Source organism: Galleria mellonella, unplaced genomic scaffold, assembly GCF_026898425.1.
Source record: "Galleria mellonella isolate WM207_F2 unplaced genomic scaffold, CSIRO_AGI_GalMel_v1 utg424, whole genome shotgun sequence".
NCBI classification, from domain to species: Eukaryota; Metazoa; Arthropoda; class Insecta; order Lepidoptera; family Pyralidae; genus Galleria; species Galleria mellonella.
The window spans coordinates 3,229,192-3,255,546 of NW_026442097.1; the positions used below are offsets into that span (position 1 = coordinate 3,229,192).

Below are 26,355 nucleotides of genomic sequence, written 5' to 3' on the forward strand. Positions count from 1 at the left end.
ACAAACATGTATATATATATTCGATTGAACATTCTAATATTATAACATTTTTCATTTTACAACACACAGATTTAAATAAACATATTACAATAAAAATTTAACAAAAACATAATATATTGCAAAGTAATCAAAATTTATATTATTAATAGATTAATTATATCTATATACATATGTAAATAAATATTAATGAACTATGGTTTTGTCGTTTACATATATATGTAGATATTGGATAAAAAATGAACATAAATTTTAAAGATTAATTATATTTATATATTAATTAATTACTTTTTTTTTAATAATTATTATCACACACGTATGAACATTACTAGCCTAATATTTACTACATTTATTTAAACATTTAAATACATATATTTTATTTTATATGAATTTATAAGTAAAAATATATTAAGTTTATAGATATATACATAATATAATGTGTTATTGATTTAGCACAGCAGTATATATAATATAACATTTACTTAAATATACATAAATGTAAACTAATATAAAATGAATACTACATATCTTCATATACATATACATACATAGGTACACCGGTTACTCACTTAACAAACTAATATTTCTTTATTTATATATTAATGTTCTTTATAATGATACAGAAACTAAACTATTTGTAACATTAAACAATTATATTACAGAATGAAATAGAGTTTATATAAATATAAAATTATGTCATGCGTATAACATTGTGATACTTATAAAAGAGTTAAATAAATAAATATTTTGTATACACTCATTCTGTACATAAATAAATTCATATTTAAAAATTTAAAATTATTAACAATAATACAAACAGATAAATAATACAAAAATTATAATAAATATTCTAAGAAAATGAAATGTTTTTTTTTAATAAATATACCTACACAAATAAAAATTAAATGCATCAGTTAAGAATAGCTAAATCAAGTACAAGAACAGTGCCTTGTAATTTTTTAAGGGGAAAAGAAAAATATAAAAATATGATATATGATATAATCATTGATTTTTAACTGTCTTTATTTAATCAAATTACTATCAATAAATCAATAAATAAAATAGAATAAATAAATGGCTTTAAATTAAGTATATCATTTACAATATTAAATATAGTAACTAAATACGACATTGTGCATTAATTTATGAATAAATATAATGTATATAAGTTACATATAAGAAGTTTGTTCATTATATTTTCATAAAATATGTAGATTATTATACAGTCAATATCATTATTATAATTTAGTGAACATTTTAAGCCATATTATAAACATTTTTAGCCATTATCAACATCAATTACATTTTTTTTATATCATTCTTAAAACTATTTAAACTAGTGATTACATTTCATTTATTAAGAAACATTAATTATTAAATTCTTAATGTACAAAAAAGCGTGTATATAAAAATAATAAAGAACTAAAATTAAAACAGTTTTTAAACAAAATTTTAAGATAAATGTACGTCATTTAAGTAAAGATTCAAATGATAATTCCTGATGATCTGTACTAATCACCAAGAATCATCAAAAAATGTACATAATCTTACTAATGTAATAAAACTGTAACGACTTAACGAGACCAATAAATGCCAAAACAATAAATTTCAGAAATTTTACGTGTCTGTCTGTATGTATGTTTATATACGGCATCATACAAAAACCACTACATCGAATTATATGTATTTTCACAGTTGTATTCCTGATGGTCTAATTTAAAATCTAGTAATCAAAAATTTTTGAAAATTATACGTATGAAGTAGCAAGAAAAATTTGGTATAACGTAAAGAATATAAAAGACAAAACTCTAATTGGAAATCACAAAAACTGTATATCTAAAGCAAATTTTAGATGAAAAAATATATTTTTAACGATTAATTTATTTATATATTTATTTCTATTATACACCACACTATTAAACATCGTCTATACAATATAACATTATTGCTAAATACACATTTCGGTAATACTTTAATACCAGTAATTTAGAAGTTTACTCAGTTTAAATTTAAATTATATATATAAAATTAAGTAAACTTAAATGTTTTTTGTAACATTTTAAATTATTAAACTGTAACAGAATTTATTAAAATTTAATATTTCATATTAATTAAAGTAAGGATTATTAAATTTCGTTATTTATCAAATGAGATGTTGTATTTAGAATAAACTAGACTAGCTGTAACCTGCGATTCTGATCGCGAGAAATTTGAATAGTGTTCCTATAGTAGGTATTTATATTTATAGATAGAAAGTCGATATAATTTTTATAATTTATATAATTTACACACATCACATATTATGATAGACAAATAATAATAATAAAATGTTTAATAACCTGAATTACTTAAATAGCCACCGAGGTCTTATATATTATTTAGTTTTTTTATTTTAATAACACTGTTTAATAGCATAGTTAATTACTACTAGATACAGGGGGAGAAGGGATTGTTAGTAATTTAGACTAAAGGCCTTATTGCTTTGCTAGCAATGGGGTCGTTAGTCAATATATTCATTCAAGTCGACCTCCACGTAGTTTCCTATGGAAACCACCGTGCTTAATTCTTAACGAATACACCAAGATGGGACAACAGATTTATTTTCATCATCTTATATCATCCCTCACTGATGCTCCGCTAATCAACCAATAGCGCAAGCGGGGTTACCAAATCATTGTTATCGACATCTCAGCCATTCTTGTTCATTGCTGAACATGGGCCTTCCCCATAGACTGCCATGATTAACGGTCCTGAGCTACCTGCATCCACTGACTCTCTGCAATTCATTTAAGTTAATCATTCCATTATCATTATCACCAGTTTTACTTTTTAAATGACTCAAACTCAGCTACATATAGTATATCTCAGCTATCTGAGCTGAGTACAATTCCAATTACAACATGAACTATCTGTCGTAATTTTTCAATCTCCCTTTAAACTGAATTAAGTCTGACGTATGCGCCATCTAGCGTGTCATAAACTAACTACCGGTTTGATTGAGTAATTATTCTCTTCCCTACATTGTGCTAGGAATATATAATTTTTAATAGTACCTTTGTCTAAATATGTATGGAAAATATTTTAAAATGCCCAATTGTGCATTTCTCAATGTAGTGTAAAGATTTTAGAATGCTTTTAAAATAAAAAATAGGTACTATATGAGAATTAAATTAACATAACTCAATTAAAATTATTAAATAATTTCAATTTAATATAAATAATTTTATATAGGGGCAAGTAAAGTAAATTAAATAGAATTTAATAATTAAAATTTAAATTAAATGTATTTAAAGAATATTATAATTAATTTATTTAATATTAAATGCCTTAGCAATACTTTATCTATGATTGATATGTGTGCAAGATTGGGAAGGAAGTATAATAGAAAAACTGATCTTGACTACGCCTAGTATAAAAATTAAGTCAAAAAATTATACTATTTGTATAATTTTTTATCTTAAAGATTAAACTAAAAACGTATTCCTCTGATACCAAGTAAATTGCACCAATAGACTATAAAAGATATGTAATTATGCACCGATTTATTTAAAATTAAAATTAAATTATAAAATTAAATAATATAACATCTTTATGGAAACGTGATGTTATTTGATTGTGATAAATAATAAACCATTGACATGATAACTGTGATACTAAGTCGAAACCCAGCGATAATAATATGTGAAATTGTACAAAATATAAATATTCTCTAGTTAAAACAACTTTCCGCATGCACTTGGTTCTTAACTCGAAATCTCATATTTACTTTTAACTTTTCTTAGAAATCGTGCGCAATATTAAATAAACTACAGCATTTTCTATGTAAACATTATAACAACGTAATTTATGTGTACAATAAAGCATAAATAAATAAATAAATACAGCTCTTTCAATATTTTTTTAAAATAATCAAAAGAATCTTCAATCGTAAACAAATCGATAAACGAAAAGACATTCCGTGGATACCCTTCAATAATAAGTCATCAATAAATTCAATAATATTGTAATCAGTGTTTTTGTTCCAAATTTAAAATTTAAAATATTAAAAAAAAAATTGACAAAAATAAAACCTACATTGTCAATATTGCGTGTTTATATATAAATTTTTAAAAGTAGATTTACAGACCAAGCATTTTCTTGCTCTGTAAAGAATAACGGCAGATTTAATAGTCACAAAATTAATTTGAGACCAATATGTAGGTAAATTCTATTGATTAAAATAAGAATTGTTGTCAAAACAGTTCAAAATTGCAAATATAGTCGCAAAACAAAACCCAGAAGATCAGAACTTTCTTCTTTTGAAAATCCATAAAATGTAACAATTGATTATTTAAATAAAGAAGAATTTGTAATTATGCATGTTGCTGTAGGTAACGAAAATATTTGTAACATTTTTTACTGAAGTAACGAGTAAGTCGCTAATTAATTTCAAATATTCCAGCCAGTGTCTACTTTTCTTAATAAAATTAAATCAATATTTTATTTACTTAGATATCTTCCCCTTATAGTGCAAACATTTTTTACAAATCGCATCGGCTCTGTCTCTAATCGATTGAGTTGAAATACCTCTTTCAGATTCAGGCTTGGGGTCCTCAGTTTCGAAAGGGCCTTCACTGAATTGTTGGATCAACTTCTTAATGTAGCTCCCCGGTCCTCTAATAGTTAATTTTGCATTACAATCATCCGATTTATTATCATCCTTATCCTCTATATTATTCTGTCGATATTCGCTTAACATTTGCAGGCCGTCTTGGAAATTTTCAAACGCTTGTGTAATTTTGTCACCAATATTGAGTTTTTCTTCAATATCACACAATACAGCCTTCTGATTATCGACAGATTCGTGTATATTCTTTGAACCAGTTGGTGTTATAATAATCTCACTATTTTTCATATCTATTGTTATTTTTGCATCGTCAAGCTTTAATCCTGTAAGAGATACGTCAACAGATTTGGACCGGTATTGTCTTGATGGTGTTGGTGGTACTTGTAACTGGTTTGAATCAGAGTTGGAGTCCTGTTTGATAGTGCCGCTAGATGTCACCGGTGATAATGATAGGGATGATCTCTCGCCAGGGCTCGATCCTGGATTTAAGAAGCTTCATAAATAAACGTTTAATGCTGCATTAAATTATTATATTATTGTTCGTAGTATAAGATAGTTACATCAGGCAGATCAAGGAAGGAGTTGGTGTCGTGTCGTATCAAGAGGTGAAGAGACTCGCTGAAAATCGTAGTGAGTGGCAAGAGCTCCACCGACAAGAGCGCAGCTCTTAAATGGATAGATAGATAGATAGTATAAGATTATGGTTGGATAATATTATTTTATTATGTTACTTTTTACACTTAAAAATTATAATTCTTATATCTGTTAATATACCCTCCACCAAAATATCAGTGTCATCATTACCTCTGATTTAATGTAGGGCATCAACAGCTTCAGTATCATGTTCTAGAACATTAATAGATATAACATTTTAATATAGCGAAAAAATCCATTTCTTTCTTACTGAATTATTTTATACATATTTTTTTATACTTATTGACATAAATGTGCAAGAAACTGTGTTTATTCTTTCAGAAAATTACATTATATTTTCATATTCTTATCATTTCAAAATACTACTAAATGGTTTTGGAAGAGATTTAACAGAGAAGGGACAACAATAAATATCTAAAATTACAGTTGTAAGAATGTTTATATTAACTTCATCATCATCATTGCAGTCATCTGTCATTCATTATTGTATACATATCCCTATCTCTATAGATAGTTAGAAGAACTTGTCTTGAGACATAATCGACAGCACATTTGAAATCATTGCTCTATCTAGAAATATCATAATTATTAATTTGCATAGACAATAATTGGAGCTAGTTAAGTATGTAAGGTATGTATATATTTATAAGCAGTATATATACGAGTATTTAACATACTTTTATATTATATTCAAAATAGCTACGGCCTTCTTTCTTTTCTTCTCCACTCAAAGATTGCCTGAAGGAGATTACTTTAACGACACGAACGTTTAATGCACGTAATTTAATTATGTGTATATTTTTGTATTATTCTTCAACTGATGCGTAAATAAAGAGCAAATTAATAAATGATCCATCTCTTATAGACATTCCAAGCAATGTCATTGTATTTTGCAATAATTAGCTCTAATTTACCATTAGAAACCTTTACGTACCATTTGATATATCCTCCACGTCTTCAGAGCAAAGCGGCAACGGCTGCTCCATCATCAGACCCTGCACCATATCCATGCAGGAGTCAAGCGAGAACTTCTTACCGCACATTTTGATGCCACGGATGCGCCGGCGCATCTCTGTTATGTTAGTGTTGTTAGTGAAATGGTTCGTGGTGTTAGTAATGTTGAAACAGTACATTAGTAGATGCAAGATGCTCTTTAAATAAATGAAAGAAATGAACACAGGAATTAAACTTTTTTTATATTGTTTTCAATCAAACTGATGGCCAACACCTGATGGAAACCACAGAATAGTCGTAAAGTATCATCTCGCAGATATCATATAATCTATGGTGTTTGTGGATATTGTATGTGGATACTATCCTATTTGTGATATTTTTGACACGTGAAAATTGAACGATAGTCTCCCCCTTGCACTGATATTAAAATTAAATAAAATGTCAAGTGAAAAATTTATTGTAGATATTGTAATGAAATATGAATACAAATATTGTTATAAATAATGCAAAATTATACGAATAAGCGACCAATGTAGATACACAGGCATGGTATGTATTTAACCCCAATTATTTAGCCCCCTTACCTTATCCATTATATCAGAGACTCCACTGCCCTTTAGATAGAAAAATGGCAGATACTTAGTGACTTACCAGGACTATCCTTTGGCTCCATCTTCAATTGGGCGAAGGTTTGCGCGCAAGATGTCAAAACTTGTTCATAATCGCAAATAGCTGCATGAGTGCCATTTACGATTTTTGGACTCATTGGACTATTGGCGAGAAGTAGGCTGGTTCCAAACGTTGCATTAAGTTCTCGAGTTTCTATAAATGATTACAATTTTATAATTTTTTTATTATCAATTGTTAATTAAAACGAATTAGTAGCAATAGATATTATTGGCCACAACAGAATATCAGTGCTCTTTTGAAGGCAAAGCAATAAACTGAGTTGTGACCACTTTGTGCTATACACGTATGAAAGAAGGAAATTGTTGTTTTATTTATTTTGCTTTTTGTTTCTTTTTGTTGCTTTTTTTTTTAATTTTTCATTCTTTTATCTTTTTTACTGTGTTTGTTTATATTATGTGTATGTTTGTATTGTTATTGTTTGTGTTGTAAGTAATGAAAATAAATTATCTATCTGTCTATCAGTAGCTACTAATTAATTTTAATTAACAAACTTTAAAGTTGTTCTAGTACTTGATTCAAATTGTTAATGATCTTAATATACGAATGAATGAATTGACACTCACTCACACTCTTGATTATTCCTTTCAAAGAGTGATACAGATTATAAATATTAACAGTATGTACACAAACAATATTAATAATTAATCACATAAACTTCATTACATAAAAGCAAGTGAAAGAAGCAACAATGGGCGGCCTTATCGCTAGATAGCGATCTCTTCCAGGCAACCTTAATTATATTGTACGTCTTGTTGTATATCTTATACTGTACTTACCTTTCAAGGAAATTCTTGGTTTCTTTGGTACAATGATATTACCATTCTCCGAACCAAATACGTCTATAAGTATTTCCTTTGCCACCGTCTTAATTTCATTCCAATCGTCTGAAATTAAAAAAGGAACCAAAACATTAATAAATAGATCATCATCATCATATCTGACGTCAACTATTTACTGTTGAACATAGGCCTCCCCTTATTGATGGGGTTTTGCTAGTAGTTGCCCTGGTTGGAGTTGATAACCGCAGTAAGACTTTGGTGACGTTTTAAGGGGGACGCTGCTGCCCATCCCTCAACCATTAAATTCCCTTAATCGTCTCTTACGACACCCATAGAAAAGAAAGGGGCGACCTGTTTTATGTTATTGGATTATAGGTTAGAAAGGAGTGGTACTTCTAGTTGGTTTCTTTATTAATTGAATTATTAAATGATTGTGTTATTGTATGAATTGTATGTTGTTGTTAAAATTTTAATTCCATGTGTATAATTAAATTTATATTTTGATTAAATGAATCCATATCCTTCAATAAATCACATCAGATACCTTCGTATATTTTAAGGTAGCATACAAAAATTACCAGAGAACTCTTAGGGCAAAGTGTAGAGCACCCATAGAAACATAGAACGGATTCTTAAAACGAACTAAACCAGAATAAAGCCCGAGCTATATACTCGTAAATATGCAAAATTATGAAAATTATTCAAAACAGTACCAAATACTGCACCACAAAAATCCCATAAAGAAGTAACTCACCCAAGATGTCCTGATTGGTAGTCCGCTGAGAGGTCACTGTGAATCTGATCACATAAATGCCCTTGAAGCAAGCTGGTACTGCGTGTATGAAGCCACGAGCATTCAACCGCTTTAATAAGCGCTCGGTGAGTGCATTATCCCCCTTCAATCTGAACGCAACCATACCTAAAATTGTATATAATTTTATGCAAATTAGAATTGTAAATAGGCCACCTAAAACTTGTCAGGTCGTCCTCCATGTGGTTCCCATTAGAAACCATTGCAGTTAATTATTATCGAATTTATCTCCATGGGCTAAATAACCTGCTTTCACCCTCTCCTATCTCATCTCAGTTTTGTATCGCCAGCATACGCTGATAACGCATACGACGGGGTTACCATTTTATTTGCTTTCGCTTTTGTTGCGCAGCAATAATATTAGTCTATTATACATACCTAAATTCCTTGGTTGTGGAATTTCAAATCTCTGATCAGCTAAAACTAGGGCTTCAAATTTTTGAGCTAAACGGACACTCTGAAATACGAAAAAAAAATAAAGATTTAATCTCTTCGCCTAAATTATGCAAAGTAACAAATAGCTTAATAAATGAAAAATGATATAAATAAAATGGATAAATAAAGTCTGCACGTGCACATTATGAAAAGAAATGAGATAAAGTTGATACGTGTACATGAAAAGAAAATAACTTTAAAAATAATAGAAATATTCATAGTCATAATGATACTAAAGACAAAGATGAACTAGTTAAAGTAGAAACACAAAGTTATATTGTTGATCTATGCGATATAAGGTATATATATAGTTTTGTTATATGACGTGACTGAGGACATGACTATATTAAGACCGATACAGAAGACAAAAATAATAGTAACAACAAAAAACTATGATAATAAATTCGAGACTGATAATGATTGAGGGTGAATGAGAAAAGAACATTAATAAAAACAATAGAAGAAGCAAAATGCTAATTCCCTTTATAATACATGACGATTTTTTAAAGAGTATACTAGAAGGAAAATAGAAGACAAAAAAGGAAGAGGAAGACCGAAAAATAACTACATGGAATATATAAAGGAAATACTAGACGTTATATCGTATAGGAAGATCAATAATATGGCTTGGGATAGAGCTGGCTGGAAGAGAATGCATGAATTAGTTGCTCCGACAAGAGAAAAGTTATAAATGAAAAGGAAAAAGAATAACACAAGACATTATAATGATCATACTAACTTCTCGGATATGCTTCTGAATCCCGGAGACACCATAATTCCTCAATACGAACCATAGCTTCAAAGCTCTAAAACGTCGACTCAATGGTATTTGCCAATGCTGTAAACATATAGATGATATATAAGCATGGAATAAGAATGAAAAATAATTATTACAATGTACTTAAAATTAACTTTTTAAACAAGCAAAATTTTATTAATTTTATTGGATTTTTTCAAGTTCTCATAACAGATACAAGCGTGCTTTATAAAAATCGCATGCGTTTATTTTACAAACAATTATTAGTTTTGTTGTATAATTTTTAAAATTAATCTTTAATCGCTTGTGTGTTTGATAAAAGAAAGCTATAAACAGATTTGGATATACAAATAAAGAGGTTTTTTTCCTAGAATTGTATGTTTCTTTATATATAGTAAAAGAAAAATGGAGAAATGAAGACAAAAATGTTAGTCAGTAATAACTTATATAATAAAATGATGAAGTTTAAAACGTTTAGTATTAATCATCATTTCCAATCACCATCACTATCAACAAATTAACCCATCACCTAATTTTAAAATTCTTACAAGCATCTCCTTTTTATCAGGATTCTCCAGTTGTATAGTTTTTCCACATCCATGCGATATCTTGTTGTATCCATGAAGGTTTCTTTCATTATTATACAGGTCATTTGTATCGTCAGTTTTATCATCAGACACATCCTTATTTCTATCAGTAACTTCAACATCATCAGCTTTTTTGAGATCACCATTCATAATAGCATGCTTGTCATTATCAACTTCATTAACAATTGATGCATCACTTTTTGTATTTGGTGATTTATCAAAATTTTCCCCATCATCTTTGGTGCGAAATTTTCTTCGAGTATTTGCTTTTTGCGTACCCAACTGATTATTAAATGGAGACATTGATAGTAAATAATTAAATAAAAAGTAAATAAACATTATTTATACAAATTTAGAATAGAACAGAATTTATTAAACTACTATTATGAACAAAAAAGTAATTAAAAAAATTAATAGAAATTAAATGAAACATATTAATTAGTTAATTCCCAATCTATTGAAATTAAATAGAATTAAATTGGATTGGAACAAATTATAAATTAATTAAATATAAAATAATAGCTTACCATATAGTCGATAGCTTTGCCTGTAAATAAAAAGAATATAAAATGATTACAGTCAATTTTTATGAAATAATGTAAAATAAATTTTAACAAAACCAAGTTCAATATTACAAATATACATCATTATACGTATATATATATATATATATATATATATCTCTATATGTATTTATAAAACGAACAGAGTTTCGTGCCTCCACTCAAACTGTTTATAATGAGTCTTCTCCATGCAAAGGTTGCCTGGAAGAGATCGCTCTTAGCGATAAGACCGCCAATTGTTTTCTTAGTGTAAATGTTCTTGTAATTGTTTGTATTAACAAGTTTACTATTGTAATCTTATGGAGGAAACAATAAAGAGTCTATCTACTTACTGTAAAAACATAACATGACTTATTATTAACAATTGTAATTTATAGTAATATTATGACTGTGTTGCTTTAGTAATTAAAAAAAAAAAAACAGGGAAAAAGATGGGATGATGACATTAGGGAAGTGGCAGAAAAAATGTGGGACAGAGTGGCTCAGGATAGGCGAGAGTGGAAACGGTTGGAGGAGGCCTTTGCCAAATGGCAAACAGATCTTCAAAAAATAAATAAGAAACAATTATTAGAATAAGTTACTTTAAGTTTTTTTTTTTTTCTTTTTATTTTATGTTTGTTTTTAATGTACTAAGTTGATCTGAATAAAGGCTATATTATTATATAGCGGTAAATATTCCTGAGCATTTGTAATTAATTTTAAGATTTGCTACTGCCCATCACCAATATTTAGTAAATAAAAATTTATTCATTAATTCATACGTCGTTTCGACTCCGCTGAGGAAAAAATTTAGATTTATATGTTCGCCAAATTTTGTGTAGATAAAATTGAAACTTACAAGTTACAAGAACATGCAACATTATAAATGACGACTGGTGAGAATGAAAAGGCAGGTCAATTAGTTCATCGTGATGAATACACCTGGAATTCAGCACGATGGTATTTACCAGATGGAGACTTTATACAAAAGCCGATTGCTTGGGTACCTCTGTTCCATTCGTGTTTCAACCGTGAAGCAGTTGTGTTTGCATGGCCGTGTTTCGGTTTGAAGGGTGGGATATGGCGTGAATTTACTGGGTACAGAGGAATAACGCCTGAGTCCTCAGGAATGGCAACGCATAGGAGGTATCATGGGCGAAACAGTGTACTCTGTTATGTCCATGGTACTGCTCATGTCTATAGGCGACGGTTACCACTTTCCATCAGGTGGACCGTCAGCTTGTTTGCCATTCTAAGTTGTATATGTATATAGCGCGAGAAGTTCAACTTAACAGGACATATTGCTAGTAATTGGACTGGTAGTCCGCATTACTAACAATCCCTCCCCCCCCCCCTTTTACTAATTAATAGTATAGATAATGTCTAAAAGTGGCATGACAGAAATTACCTGAATTCTCGTGCCTCAAATAAATGGGGTTCACATTAAATGTTCTATGAAGTGCTGTACTATCTTTGACCCTGAAACAAAGACAAATGGTCGTGTCAAAATCACACAAATAGATTTTAATCTAAAATAAAAGAACCCCATTAACTTCAGACGTGGCAAAATCTGTTATTTTAATTTAAAAATCAGACTACTGAACCGATTTTGATGGAACTGCTATTATGGATGTAAATAGAGTTGATAGCCCCCACCTGTGCTCTCCGTATATATAGGCAGGATACCGATGAGTGATCATAGGTGAGGATGGTAGGTCAGTTGCCTCATCATGGCTAATTCATCAATAATTATCCAAGAATGTATCGAAGGTCCCGTTGACGTGTAGTCCCGGCATAGAATGGACCACCCCTTCCTTTCCCATGAGATGTCGTAAGAGGTGACTAAGAAAACCTAATGATCGAGACATGGGCAGCAGCGTCTCTCTTAAAACTTCACCGAAGCCTAATTGCGGTTGCCAGCCCGCCTGCCAAGCGTGGCAACTACCGGCAAAACCCCCCCATTAGAGAGAGACTCATGTTCAGCAGTGGACAGTCAACGGCTGATATGGTGTGATATGGTATGGTATCCAGGGTGAACCTTATAAAAGTGCAGGAAGCAAGAGATGTATATAAGGAAAGAGGTCAATAGCAATCGGTTCTTTCTGCCTACCCCGCAAGAGAATTGGCGTAAAGAGAAAGAGATAAAAAATAAATGTCATGCAATAACTCCAATCGTCTGTTTCTCAAGCCAAGATAAGTTATGAGAAATTTGGTGAGGAACAGCCTGATGTTCGTTGCCTCCAAAGGCACAACCCAAAAACCCCACACACGAGCCAATTAAGATAACCTCATTTCTTAAATTGGTCTGACCGAGAATCGAACCCGGTACCTCATCACGCAAAGCAATACGCCAGCCAATGCATTAAACTGGTAGTCCGCATTACTAACAATCCCTTCCCCCCCTTTACTAATAATAGTATAGATAGTCGTCGTAAGTAATACTCTTGCCATTGCATCACTGAGGGAGGAATTTCCCATAATAATACACTTACCACATGGCGGTACAGTCAAAGTTCACCATCAACCACTTGGAAGGGTTGAACGCGAACGAGTCTGCCAATTCTACTCCATCCAGCCAGTGCCTGAAAATTTAAGTAAAAATTAAAATCTACTTTTCTTTGAAAGAACAGCCAAAACAATAATTTTTAGCAATTTTATCTAGCTGTATATCCCATTCTTTCCCATGGGTGTGTGTAGGATATGGAAGTGAATTTACAGGGTACAGAGAAATAACAAAAGTTCTCAGGAATGGCAACGCATGGGATGTATCATGGACGAAACCGTATACTCTGTTATGTCCATACTGCTCATGTCTATAGGCGATGGTTTCCACTTTCTATCAGGTGGGCCGTCAGCTTGTTTGCCATTCTAAGTTGCATAAAAAAAACTGTTATATATTACTCACCCCTAGTTGACAAGACAAAAACCAAGCTATGAATAAAACACATTTTGCCAACCCCAAACAATTGGGATAAGAGCAGAAAAATGGCGATGAGCTTCCCACCCACCTGTACTCAGGACATATGAAGGCGCTGCCAGCGTATGCCGCGTCCACGTGCAACCAAGCGGAGTGCTTCTCACACACTTGACCCACCTCCCGCAGGTTGTCGAAGGCAACCGACCCCGTGGTTCCCAATGTTGCACACACCTGGAATGGACAATTTACAATACATATTTTTTTTTTATTCACACACTTTTATACCATGTAATTATTAAGATTGTTTTTGGCAAAAAATATCGACTTCAGTTTTTTTTTATGCATCTTAGAATGGCAAACAAGCTGACAACCCACCTGATGAAAAGTGGTAACCGTCGCCTATAGACATAACAGAGTATACTGTTTCGCCCATGATACGTTCCATGCGTTGCTATTCCTGAGGACTCTGGTGTTATTCCTCTGTACCCCGTAACTTCCTTGCCATATCCCATCCATACACCAGTTATTTAAATATAAAAACTAAACTATTGAACTAAACTATTGATTTTGATACTATGGGACCAATCTGTAAGTATTTCCTTTCAGATAAAAAAATAATTTTCCAAATCGGTTTACAACTGACGGAGTTATGAGGTAACATACATAAAAAATACAACCGAATTGGGGAACCTCCATCTTTTTGAAGCCGATTGAAAAATAATTGTTTGTTTAGCAAAAAAATTACTTCCATCATTTATTATGTATTTAATGTTGTTATCTCTTAAAATATTTATTTAATTTAAAAAATAAATGTTTTTGTTAAATCAATGCATCACCATTCTCTCTCTCTCCCTCTTTCTCTGTTTAGCGTAACGGTTGACACCAGTCAACCTCTATCAAGTCAGTCTCTACCAAGAGAATGCCATTAGGTCACTAAGTCCATCCTGTAGAAATATTTTAAAGAATGCAAAAATATAAATAAATAAATATTTAATGTTAAGATGTTTCATAGGTACACCTATATTTATTCATTTATTACTTTATTGTACACATTAATATAACAAAAATAAATTAATATAACAGCAGTAAGTAAATATACAAAGGCGAGCAAAACTCTACAACTTCCAACAAATTACCAGAGGGAGACTTTGTACAAAAGTCATTTGCTTCGGTCTATCGTGTCTATTCGTGTTTCTACCGTGAAGCAGTTGTGTTTGCATGGCTGTGTTTCGGTTTGAAGGAGTGGATATGGCAATGAATTTACAGGGTACATAGGAATAACACCCGAGTCCTCAGGAATGGCAACGCATGGGGGGTAGCATGAGCGAAACAGTATACTCTGTTATGTCCATGGTACTGTTCATGTCTATAGGCGACGGTTACCACTTTCCATCAGGTGGGCCATCAGCTTGTTCGCCATTCTAAGTTGCATAAAAAAAGAACTAGTCTTAGATATAGAATAGCTACATCGTGTAATCAGATAGAGAAAACTTACAAAAACAATCTTTAATATATGTACATTGTAATATAAGGTCGCGTATTCTATTAAAATCCACTTATGAACTCACGTCTATCGACGTATCACATGCAGGTTTTAATAGCATTACTGATAGGCATAGAAACGAGACTAGTATGTTTCATATATCTAAAAATGCCTACAACATATACCTCTAACCCATACAATATAGAAAGAGTACTGAGTGTCAAAAATAATTCAAATTTCAATTAGTGAAATGTGACATTGGCATTTTTTTTAATGGAAATCTTTATAAACAATGCGCGCTCAAATCTCTTAGTAATTTGATAATAAATTTCCCAGACCGTATAAATTTTAAAAATTTAAATTGGGGACTACCGTGTTTACCGTTTCTACCGTGAAGCAATTGTGTTTGCATGGATGTGTTTCGGTTTGAAGGGTTGGATATAGCGTGAATTTACATGGTACAGAGGAATAACACCTGAGTCCTCAGGAATAGCAACGCATGGGGGTATCATAGGCGAAACAGTATGTGTGTACTGTTATGTCCATGGTACTGCTCATGTCTATAGGCGACGGTTACCACTTTCCATCAGGTGGGCCGTCAGCTTGTTTGCCATTCTAAGTCGTATAAAAAGAAAGACTATTTTTTTCTAATATAATATGTGGCCACAACAGAATATCAGTGTTTTGCTCTTTTGAAAGCAAAGCAATAAACTGAGTTGTGACCATTTTGTGTTACTATGGCACACGCATGAAAAAAAAGAAATTGTTGTTTTATATATTTTTCTTTTTGGTTTTTATGTTGCTTTTTTTTTTTGTTTTTCATACTTTTATCTCTTTTACTGTGTATTATGTGTATGTTTGTATTGTAATTTGTATGCTTTTTTTATACAACTTAGAATGGCAACTTAGCTGACGGCCCTCCTTATGGAAAGTGATAACCGTCGCCTATAGACATGAGCAGTGCCATGGACATAACAGAGTATACTATTTCGCCCATGATACCCCCATGCGTTGCCATTCCTGAGGACTCAGGTGTTATTCCTCTGTACCCTGTAAATTCACGCCATATCCCACCCTTCAAACCGAAACACAGCCGTGCAAACAAAATCTCCCTCTGGTAAATACTGTAAGTATAAAATGGGCCACCCTTTCCTTTCCCGTGAATGTCATAAGAGGTGACTAAGGAAACTTAACAATAGAGGGATGAGTAGCAGCCTCTTTTGAAACATGACTAAAAGTCTACCTACGCTTGCCAACCCGACTAAAAAGCGTGGCAAATACTGACAAGACCCCCTTTATGAGGGAGGCCTATGTTCAGCAGTGAACACTTAACGACCGATATGATAATGATTTGTATAGAGGTACTCTATCTATATAATGTAAGATTAGAAGTCGAAATTAGAATTTCTTCTTGTTTTGAAGTCGGTCGAAAATTTATCTTTATCTCTCTTGTTTCGATACAAAAATAAAAACCCATGTGAAACAATAACCATCGTTCCGTTGTTACATGAGAAATATACATGTATAGATGGATATGTATCATTATTAGTAAAATATCAACTTTAAAAAAGTTATAGAGAGCTCCAGTTATAGAGAGTTATTAAACTAGATAAGATCTGGCCCAAGTTATAGGAACATGGATTTAGTAGTCTGATAGCGAATAATGACAACCAATTTGCTATAATCACTCTAATGAATGAGGTTAAATAAAATAAATAAGTTAATTAAATTATTTACTGAAGATAGCTAAATATAAACAAAGTCCGTAAGTTTACAATTAAATCTTACAAATTATTTGCATTATTGTTTAGGTTCAATAAATAAACAAATAAGCAATAGTAATCAAATCAAATCAAAATAAACTTTATTTAAGTAAGACTTATATTGTTTGAAATGGTTACTTAATTAGCATTATTTTGTTTAATTTTATATATTGGTTTATTTCTGGTATCATTAGTATGTGCATGACTGCCAACACTCGAAGATTGACTGACATCAATTATTATCAGAAGTTTTGCAACTAGCCATATTAGCCTTCAATCTCCAACTGTAATTTCGTCCACGCACGTTTTGCGACAAGTGTTCTCTTTTTTTCTATTTCGATTAATTTACAAGCTCAGTAGCATAAGAGGTCAGTAGAGAGTAAAACAATATCTACAATAGGGCTCTTTTAATGACGAAGCAATAAACTGAGTTGTGACCATTTTGTGTTACTATGGCACACGCATGAAGGAAAGGAAAGAAAGGAAATTGTTAGTTTATATATTTTGTTTTTTTTTTTTGTTTTGTGCTTTTTTTTATTTTCATTCTTTTATCTCTTTTACTGTGTATTATGTGTTTTTTTTTATTGTAATTTGTGTGTTGTAAGTAATGTAAATAAATTATCTATCTAACTAATAATATTTACTGATATAAACTCGTATTTCAAGCTCGACCCAATTAAGTATAAACAATCTTACTCCGCCCACCGCTTTTCACTTAGACCATGCCCCAATTCCTGACATTCCTAATCTCTAAAACAAATTGGTCTCACAGGGAATACAACAACTGTGAGGCCATTTTAAAATGGAAACATCAGATCTTTCCGCGGATACTAATTGGAGTGGTTTTAAATATATTTTCCATTGGCCACAAGAGAATTATGAAGGATTTCTCGAATTAATTTTATACTATAATAATGCAATTTTATTTTTTTCTTTTTTGCTGGTCAAAAACATGGATGTTAAAGTCGTGGACGATACTATGGACTGTATGCTGTATATATTTTTTATAATGAAACAATGGAGTTAAAAAAAAAAACAACAACTCAAGAAACAACGAAAGTACACAAAGATTAAGACAGCGAACTAAATAATAAAAGAGTTTTAAAAATCATCACACAAATTATTTATTTGGGGTCAGCGTAATATTTTTTTTTTCTTCCATTCTTCTCTATTCAGCCTTTTCCGCGTTCACTTCCATTCTGGCCATATCATTTACTCTCTTCATCCTTGTCTTTTACATACATGTACCTATTTTTAAGTCTTTTTCTGCCCTTATAGCCGTTAAAAGTATAAAAAAATAAAAAAATAAAATTCATAATAAACGAAAGAGTTTGCAACAAAAGTCCAAATTTAAATGTCCATCGGAAAATTAATTGATAAGATTAAAAAGTTTGTACAAAAGTCGTCTGCTTCATTTAAATTTTTAACCGTGAAGCAGTTGTGTTTGCATGACTGTGTTTCGGTTTGAAGGGTGAGATATGGCGTAAATTTACTGGGTACAGAGGAATAACATCTGAGTCCTCAGGAATGGCAACGCATGGGGTGTATCTTGGGCGAAATAGTATACTCTGTTATGTCCTTGGTACTGCTCATGTCTATAGGCGATGGTTACCTAATCTAAGACTAATCACAATGGTTTTCAGGAGGAACGGCGTGGAGGTCGACCTGACATGGTGTATTGTTAGCAATGGACTGTTTTTTTTTTATGGGTGGAAATGGTATGGTAACCCCGCCTGCGCTAACGGGATACGCTGACGGAGCACCAGTGAAGGGTGATAAATGAGAATGAAAACAGGCCAGTTAGCCCATCATGATGAACTCATCAGGAATTAACCATGATAGATTTCCAGGGAGAACCGCGAGGAGGTCGACCTGGTTGGGTATATTGCTAGCAATGGGATTCTCAGTCTCCATTACTAACAATCAGCAATGCACTGTTAGAACCTAATACTAATAATCCCTCCCCCCCTCCCTTTTGTGTTTCACGGTAGACAGTCAAGCTGAGATTATCCTTAGAGACTGCAGCATTAATTTCTTTAAAAAGGGCGTAATAAATTTTCTTAAGGGACAACAAGACGCGTGTAATCGTTAGAATTACAAGTATCCAGAGGCTACAGTGACCGTTTACCATCAAATGGCCGTAAGCATGTTTGCAAACTTAATAGTATAAAAAAAAACTAATAGGAAACTTACCCAAAACGGCACCAGGCCTTTAGCCTTGTCGCTGATGATGGCTTCCTCCAGTTGAGCCCCGCGCATGCTCTGGTTCTCGTCAGATTCGATGTATCTCATCCTGACCAGACCTGGTTGAAATGGAATAGATATTTATCTAAAATTACATTATCAAATTATTTAATTTAATTCCATTTTAATGTTTATCTAACACGAAGCATGCTGTGATTGCCTCTATATATAAGAACAGTTAGATCTAATATAGTGTATGTGTATAATAAAGTGTATTGTATTGAAATGTTTTGCTGTATCTTATGTTGGTGATCCTTTAAATAAATAAATATATAAATAAAAAAATTTGTTTTTAAACGGTGTGTGTTTATCCTCGTATATTATTTCATGGACATCTTATATTGAAATATCTATTTCGTAAAATCGCTTTTAAAAAATCAGTTTTCTACTTTGCAAAGTCAAACAAAAAGTTGTATAATCATATAATTAGTATAGGACCACCGTGAGATTAAACCCTATAGTTCTCAAAAATAGTCATGAAAATCGGTTCAGAGCTGAAAGAAACAAATTTAGAAGTTACATAAATAATTAAAACAACAAAACTCACCAATCAATCCCGCCTTCTCAACTGAGGAGTGGGCCTGATCAGAACAGTAGCAGATCAGGTGGCCGAGCAGTTCCGATGACTGGAGCTCAGGGTTCAACTTGGCAAGCTCCATGAGTGCCCTGGTGCGAGCTGCTAGCAAACTAACAAGCGTTGCTTCACTCGCTGTCGTCTGAATGAAAAAAAATCTCCCTTAAAAACAATTAAAAAATATATATAATCAGTAGTATTCTTGAGTTTTAAATTACGTTTAACGACGATAGATAGGCAAATTATAAGAAAAAAGAATAAATATTCAGTTTTTACTCAATTAAAAAGGTTAAATGCTAATATTTTCAAATTTAACTTGTTTCTTTTTTTTATGCAACTTAGAATAGCAAACAGGCCACACCACCCACCTGATGGAAAGTGGTAACCGTCACCTATAGACATGAGCAGTACCATGGACATAACAGAGTATACTGTTTCGCCCACGATACCTCCCATGCGTTGCCATTCCTGAGGACTCTGTTATACCTCTGTACCCTGTAAATTTGCTGCTATATCCCACCCTTCAAACCGAAACACAGCCATGCAAACACAACTGCTTCACGGTAGAAACACGAATAGGACAGAGGTACCCAAGCAAATGACTTTTGTACAAAAATCTCCCTCTGGTAGTTAAATTATTTAATTCTAATTTATTGTGTCAACACATTTTAATATTTAATTATACTACCAAAAACAACGACAGCCGGTCTGGGTGACTGGACGTTAATGATGAATTCAGATAAAAGTCCTCGAAGATACCATAGCGCGATATGATTACTTTGCTGTACAGTTTGAAAGCAAATTAATGGACCGCTAACGGTTATTGTGAAAAATCAACGAAGGATCTATTAATAAGAAGGTGGAATTTATATAAAAATATCAATAACCAACGACTAGCCTCAGCTATGCATTTATTTATTTATTATATTAATTAAATACAGCCCATAATACCCGCTGACAATGTTTTCTATTGGTGAAAAGGTTTTTAAAGTTGATATCTTATAATATGAGTTTATTGATTTAAAAAAAATCATATATCTATTTAGAATATTTGAACAAACCCTTATTGACATCCACAGGTATAGGTATTAATTTAGGTTTTTTTTTTATACAACTTAGAATGGCAAACAAGCTGACGGCCCACCTGATAGAAAGTGGTAACCGTCGCCTATAGACATGAGCAGTACCATGGACATAACAGAGTGTACTGTTTCGCCCATGATACCCCCCATGCGTTGCCATTTCTGAGATCTCAGGTGTTATTCGGTGATCTGCGTAGGTCTACAGAGATTTTATTCCAGACGGTGATAATGCTGATATGAGCTGTGCTTAATTAAAAAACTGTTTGTTTTAAAAATTTGTGTTTGACCGTTCCGATATATATGCTTCACCTAGATTTGGCAGTGATGTTCAAAGACATACCTGAATGACTCCACCGCCCGGACTATCGTTCTTCTCGTTGAGGAAGCAGTCAGGAAGGCCCAGTAGCTTGCCGAGCCAGTTCATGGCAATGGTCTCTAATTCTGTACCAGCTGGCGACGACGCCTGCAACGGAAGCGTTCCTTTTAGTTCTATTTTAATATAATTTTCGAAGGACTTCAAAAATGGAAGAGGTGCTCAATCCGTTACCTTAGAACTCCGCCATTTGTAAACCGATCTGGATAATTCGTTTTTTATCTGAAGGTACATTCGGATTGGCCCCATAGGATTTTTATCAAAATCGGTTTAATAGTTTAAATCTAAGAGATTTATATTTAGAATCAAAATAACTGGAAAACTTGCATAAACTGAAATCGTTTTTAACTGACTTCAGAAAGAAGTTTTCATTTCGGTTGTACTTTTTTTTTGTGGAACACAATTTTATATTTATTTAACTTTTTATACTTTAAATGATATTATCGTATTTCATTTGTTTTCTTCTTTTATGTATGTTTGTAAATTTGTATACCTCGATGTATGATGTCGATTATAGAGGACTTATCTTGTTTTGCCATCCATTATTATCTACCTATGTATTACAAAATAAATAAATTAAATTAAAATTAAATAAATGAATTTCTTTTATACCACAAAAGTGATAAACAAGCATACAACCTGTCTGATGGTAAACGGTCACTGTGGATGCCTGCAACACTAGAAGTGTCACGTACGTATTGCCGATTTCATTGGTTCGAAATCCAAGCATACATGTTACCGGTAAAAGCTAGCAATAAAAATTATAGGAAGGTCTTACCCAAGTGAAGCAGAGTACATTGAGGGCGCTGGAAAGCATGTCTCCCATGATAGACGGGTATGAAGTCAGGGCTGGGAAGTAAGCGTGCATATGGGGGCTCTGCCAGTGGACCAACTGTTAAAGATATATACCATCTATTGGCGACCGGCCGATGCAAACTCTTTAGACGTTATTATACTTTTTTATATACATTTACTTTTAGAATATTCTTATTATTTGTAATTTCAATTTTATATTTTTTGACATATCATTATTGTTCCTTGCTCGCTGTTCAATACATATATTTCGCTACTAAATTCCGTGTCTACATCATTTCATCACCTCATCACAGTCCACCGCTCCGTAATACCATCAATACGAAATTCAGTACCATCTTACTAATGTAATAAAATAGTTAATATCTGGCTCCTATTGCCAGGATTAAATCATTCATGAGCCCTGATTAAGGGGTTTTTAGAAAATTACCAGAGGGAGAGTTTGTACGAAAATTATTGGCTTGGGCACCTCTGTTCTATTCTTGTTTCTACCGTGAAACAGTTGTGTTTGCATGGCTGTGTTTCGGTTTAAAGGGTCAGTTTAGGTAGTGAATTTACAAGGTACAGAGGAATAACACCTAAGTCCTCAGGAATGGCAACGCATGAGAGGTATCATGGGCGAAACAGTATACTTTTTGTTATGTTTATGGTACTGCTCATGTCTATTGGCGACGATTACCACTTTTCATCAGGTGGACCGTCAGCTTGTTTGCCATTCTAAATTGTATAAAAAAAAACTGTTAATAATTGGCTCTTGTTGCCAGGATTAAATCATTCAAAATTCCTGATCAAGGGCTTTTTAGAAAATTACCAGAGGGAGATTTTGTACAAAAGTCGTTTGCTTGAGCACCTCTGTTCCATTCGTGTTTCTACAGTGACACAATCGTTTGCACTGCTGTGTTTCGGTTTAAAGGGTCAGTTTAGGTAGTGAATTTACAAGGTACAGAGGAATAACACCTAAATCTTCAGGAATGGCAACGCATGAGAGGTATCATGGGCGAAACAGTATACTTTTTGTTATGTTCATGGTACTGCTCATGTCTATTGGCAACAATTGCCACTTTTCATCAGGTGGACCGTCAGCTTGTTTGCCATTCTAAGTTGCATAAAAAAAAAATTTTAAGCCATTCATTCTTTTGAGTAAAAACAGTTGTGTTCTCAGAAGTCTAATATAAAAACTGGTGTATGGATTATATCGATTCTTTTTGTATTTTATATATTATACAATAAATAATATATTATTATATTAATATATAATATTGATATCATTGATAAGGTCCAGTTACCAGTATATTACTTTTACCTATCCCAATAATGAAGTACAGCGTACGTGATTCACTGTTCATCCCAGAGGTTGACTGGTAGAGAATGCTACTAGCATTAAGTACGCCTTTTGTAACATTATTTCTTTTGGTCAATAAAGTTATTTGTACAAATAATTAAATATTGTGCGAGGATCGAACCCGCGACCGTTGGAAGATAAAGTGGTACGTGGAACTCCTAACCATCAATGTCGTCATGGTCGAGTATTCGTCAGAGTTCTAAAACTCGAATGAGTATTCGATTTTTTTAAAGAATGGTAAAAATCTGCTATTGAATGCTGAATCCCAGGTGTATTGATCATGATGGGCTAACTGACCTGCCTTTTCATTCTCACCCGTCATCTTTCTCTATTGCCCCGTCAGTTAGTTACTAATGCCCATTACTAACAATCCCACCCCCTCCCCTGCAGATCACTCTGAATGAATATGACACACGTACCCCCGGCATTATATGCTCTTCGACATCTTTAAAGATGTCATCCCACTTCTCAGGCTGCTGCGGAGCCTCAGTCGGTAACAGCTTATGGAGGTAGCCCGGCTGGACGCCAGGGTAGACGCGACGCTCTCGAATGTTCTCCAGATAGTCGGCTATGTAGTCCACCATTTCTTTAGCTGAAAGAAAATTGATTAATTTAACATCAATTAAATTAATTACCTATACGTAATTTTGACTATTCGTCAACCTGAACAAAAGCCTCGCTTTTGTGGGGTTTTGCCAGTAGTTGCCACGCTTGGCAGGTAAATTGGCAACCGCAGTTAGACTTCAAAGATGTTTTAAGAAAGGCGCTCTTTCGTTATCCCTTAATCGCCTCTTACGACATCCACGGGAATACGATACTCACTGGAAAGGAAGGGGTGGCCTATTCTATGCCAGGACCACACGACCAGTTTTGATTATTATTTACTTAAATATACAATACAAATTCAAATGTCATCTACGTTTAACTATAAAAACTATGATATAATCTACATATAGTCTCGGCTTAGAATGGGCCACCCCTTCCTTTCCAGTGAGTATCGTAAGAGACGACTAAGGGAACTTAATGATTGAAGGATAGGCAGCAGCGTTCCTCTGAAAACATCACCAAAGCCTAACTGCGGTTGCCAATCCGCCTGCCAAGCGTGGCAACCACTGGCAAAACCTCTCAAATAGGAGAAGGCCTATGATCAACAATGGACAGTTAACGCCTGACTAAGGGATTGTTAGTAAAAGAGTCTACCTGATCCATTGCAAGCAATACTCCCTATCAGGTCGACCTCCACGTGGATCCCCCTGGAATCCATCGTGGTTAATTCTAGTGGAATTCGTCACGATGGGCTAACTGACCCGTTTTCATCCTCACCTATCACCTCTCACTGGGCACCGGTGTATACCAATAGCGCAGGCGGGGTTACCATTCCATTATCACCCATTAAAAAAAAAACCTGATATAATGATGATGGGCTATATTTAATTTTCAAAACTATGCGAAGAGGTGGCAATTTGTTAGTACATAATAAATGTACCAGAGGGAAACTTTGTACAAAAGTCGTTAGCTTGGGTACCTCTGTACCATTCGTGTTTCTACCGTGAAGCAGTTGTATTTGCATGGCTGTATTTCGGTTTGAAGGGCAGGAATTTACAGGGTACAGAGGAATAACACCTAAGTCCTCAAGAATGGTAAGGCATGGGGGGTATCATAGGCGAAACAGCATACTCTGTTATGTCCATGGTACTGTTCATGTGTATAGACGACGGTTACCACTTACCATCAGGTGGGCCGTCAGCTTGTTTACCATTCTAAGTTGTATAAAAAAAATGTTCTAAGTCGATTCAAATTAAACGCATTCTTATACGACCACAAGTGCATTTAGTTTCTTTCAATCCTTTTGTGGGCACAGTCGATTGCTACTTCAACAAAGGCAGTGAACAATGTTTAATTCGATTGCGGAATGTGTTTGAGCAAGTTAACAAGTCTTTTTTATTTATAAAGTTATAACTAGTCACCCTCCCTGGTTTTGCACGGGTTTTTATTTTAAATAAAATCCATTGACGCTTTCAAGCGACGAGTGAAAGATTACCTTCTTTCTATTTGACAGGTTCTTTATACCGCAGTTACACTTTAGAGATGTTTTAAAACGGACGCTGCTGTCCATATATATATATATATATATATATATATATATATATATATATATATATATATATATATATATATATAATTTTCAAATTAAAAGTACCCGTAATCGGCGAGCGTGTATGAAAAAATTGATTGATTGATTGAGCATTTGGCGTTCCATTGTTTCTGCCTACCCTAATGGGAGACAGGCGTGACAGATATGTATGTATGTATACATACATACATAAAATACATCGGTTTGTTCATCAGACTCAGTATACAATAGATCGAATCGAGATATCACATGTAAATCCAGCTATATTGTAAATCCAATGACCCAATAAATAGTGTATAAACAAACAAACGATTTAATATAGACTTCGATGTACAAATGTGTTGATCTCATTTTATTGCATCGGATAATGTTAAGGATACTGTTGCTCAACTGCGTCGATGGAAGGGGTGTAATGTTATTGTGATATATGTAAAGGATATAGGAGATTTTTTTATGGGTTATAATGGAATAGTGACCTTGTCTGCGCTAACGGTATACGCTGGCGGGGCACCAGTGAGGAATGATAGGTGGAAATGAAAAGGCAGGTCAGTTAGCCCATCGTTACGTATACAAATGGAATTCAGCATGATGGTTTCTAGGGGAGGCCTCGTGGAGGTCGACCTGACAGGGTATATTGCTAGCAATGGGACTAGTAGTCCGCATAATAATCCCTTCCCCCCTGGGATATAGGAGTTGTATATTCATTGATTGAATTACTAGTGATATAACCTGGACTCGCATGGATGAAATAAATATTAACTAACGCCCTACTTGGGCACCTCTGTCCCACTCATGTTTCTACCGTGAAGCAGTTGTGT

The 26,355-nt window shown here is 33.1% G+C and overlaps 1 protein-coding gene across 4 annotated transcripts in view; it reads right to left on the bottom strand.

Annotated features, from left to right (window-relative positions):
- Positions 1-93: 93 nt before the first annotated feature.
- LOC113515349 (histidine decarboxylase) overlaps positions 94-26,355 on the bottom strand; it is a 37,254-nt gene continuing 10,992 nt past the window's right edge. Inside the window, exons 3-20 of one of the 4 annotated variants that reach the window (XM_031914494.2) lie at positions 23,823-23,995; positions 22,027-22,140; positions 21,216-21,338; positions 19,767-19,935; positions 19,169-19,278; positions 13,821-13,960; positions 13,305-13,394; positions 12,221-12,291; positions 10,798-10,817; positions 10,232-10,552; positions 9,666-9,764; positions 8,870-8,948; positions 8,435-8,599; positions 7,678-7,785; positions 6,863-7,033; positions 6,192-6,329; positions 5,408-5,449; positions 4,945-5,082 (exon numbers count right to left, since the gene is read on the bottom strand). In XM_031914494.2, the coding sequence (XP_031770354.2) occupies positions 5,415-5,449; positions 6,192-6,329; positions 6,863-7,033; positions 7,678-7,785; positions 8,435-8,599; positions 8,870-8,948; positions 9,666-9,764; positions 10,232-10,552; positions 10,798-10,817; positions 12,221-12,291; positions 13,305-13,394; positions 13,821-13,960; positions 19,169-19,278; positions 19,767-19,935; positions 21,216-21,338; positions 22,027-22,140; positions 23,823-23,995 (2,126 nt within the window). In that variant the 3' untranslated portion in view covers positions 4,945-5,082; positions 5,408-5,414. Of the gene's footprint in view, positions 5,083-5,407; positions 5,450-6,191; positions 6,330-6,862; positions 7,034-7,677; positions 7,786-8,434; positions 8,600-8,869; positions 8,949-9,665; positions 9,765-10,231; positions 10,553-10,797; positions 10,818-12,220; positions 12,292-13,304; positions 13,395-13,820; positions 13,961-19,168; positions 19,279-19,766; positions 19,936-21,215; positions 21,339-22,026; positions 22,141-23,822; positions 23,996-26,355 lie in introns of all 4 variants that reach the window. The other 3 variants (XM_031914492.2, XM_031914495.2, XM_031914493.2) reach the window with 3 other exon arrangements.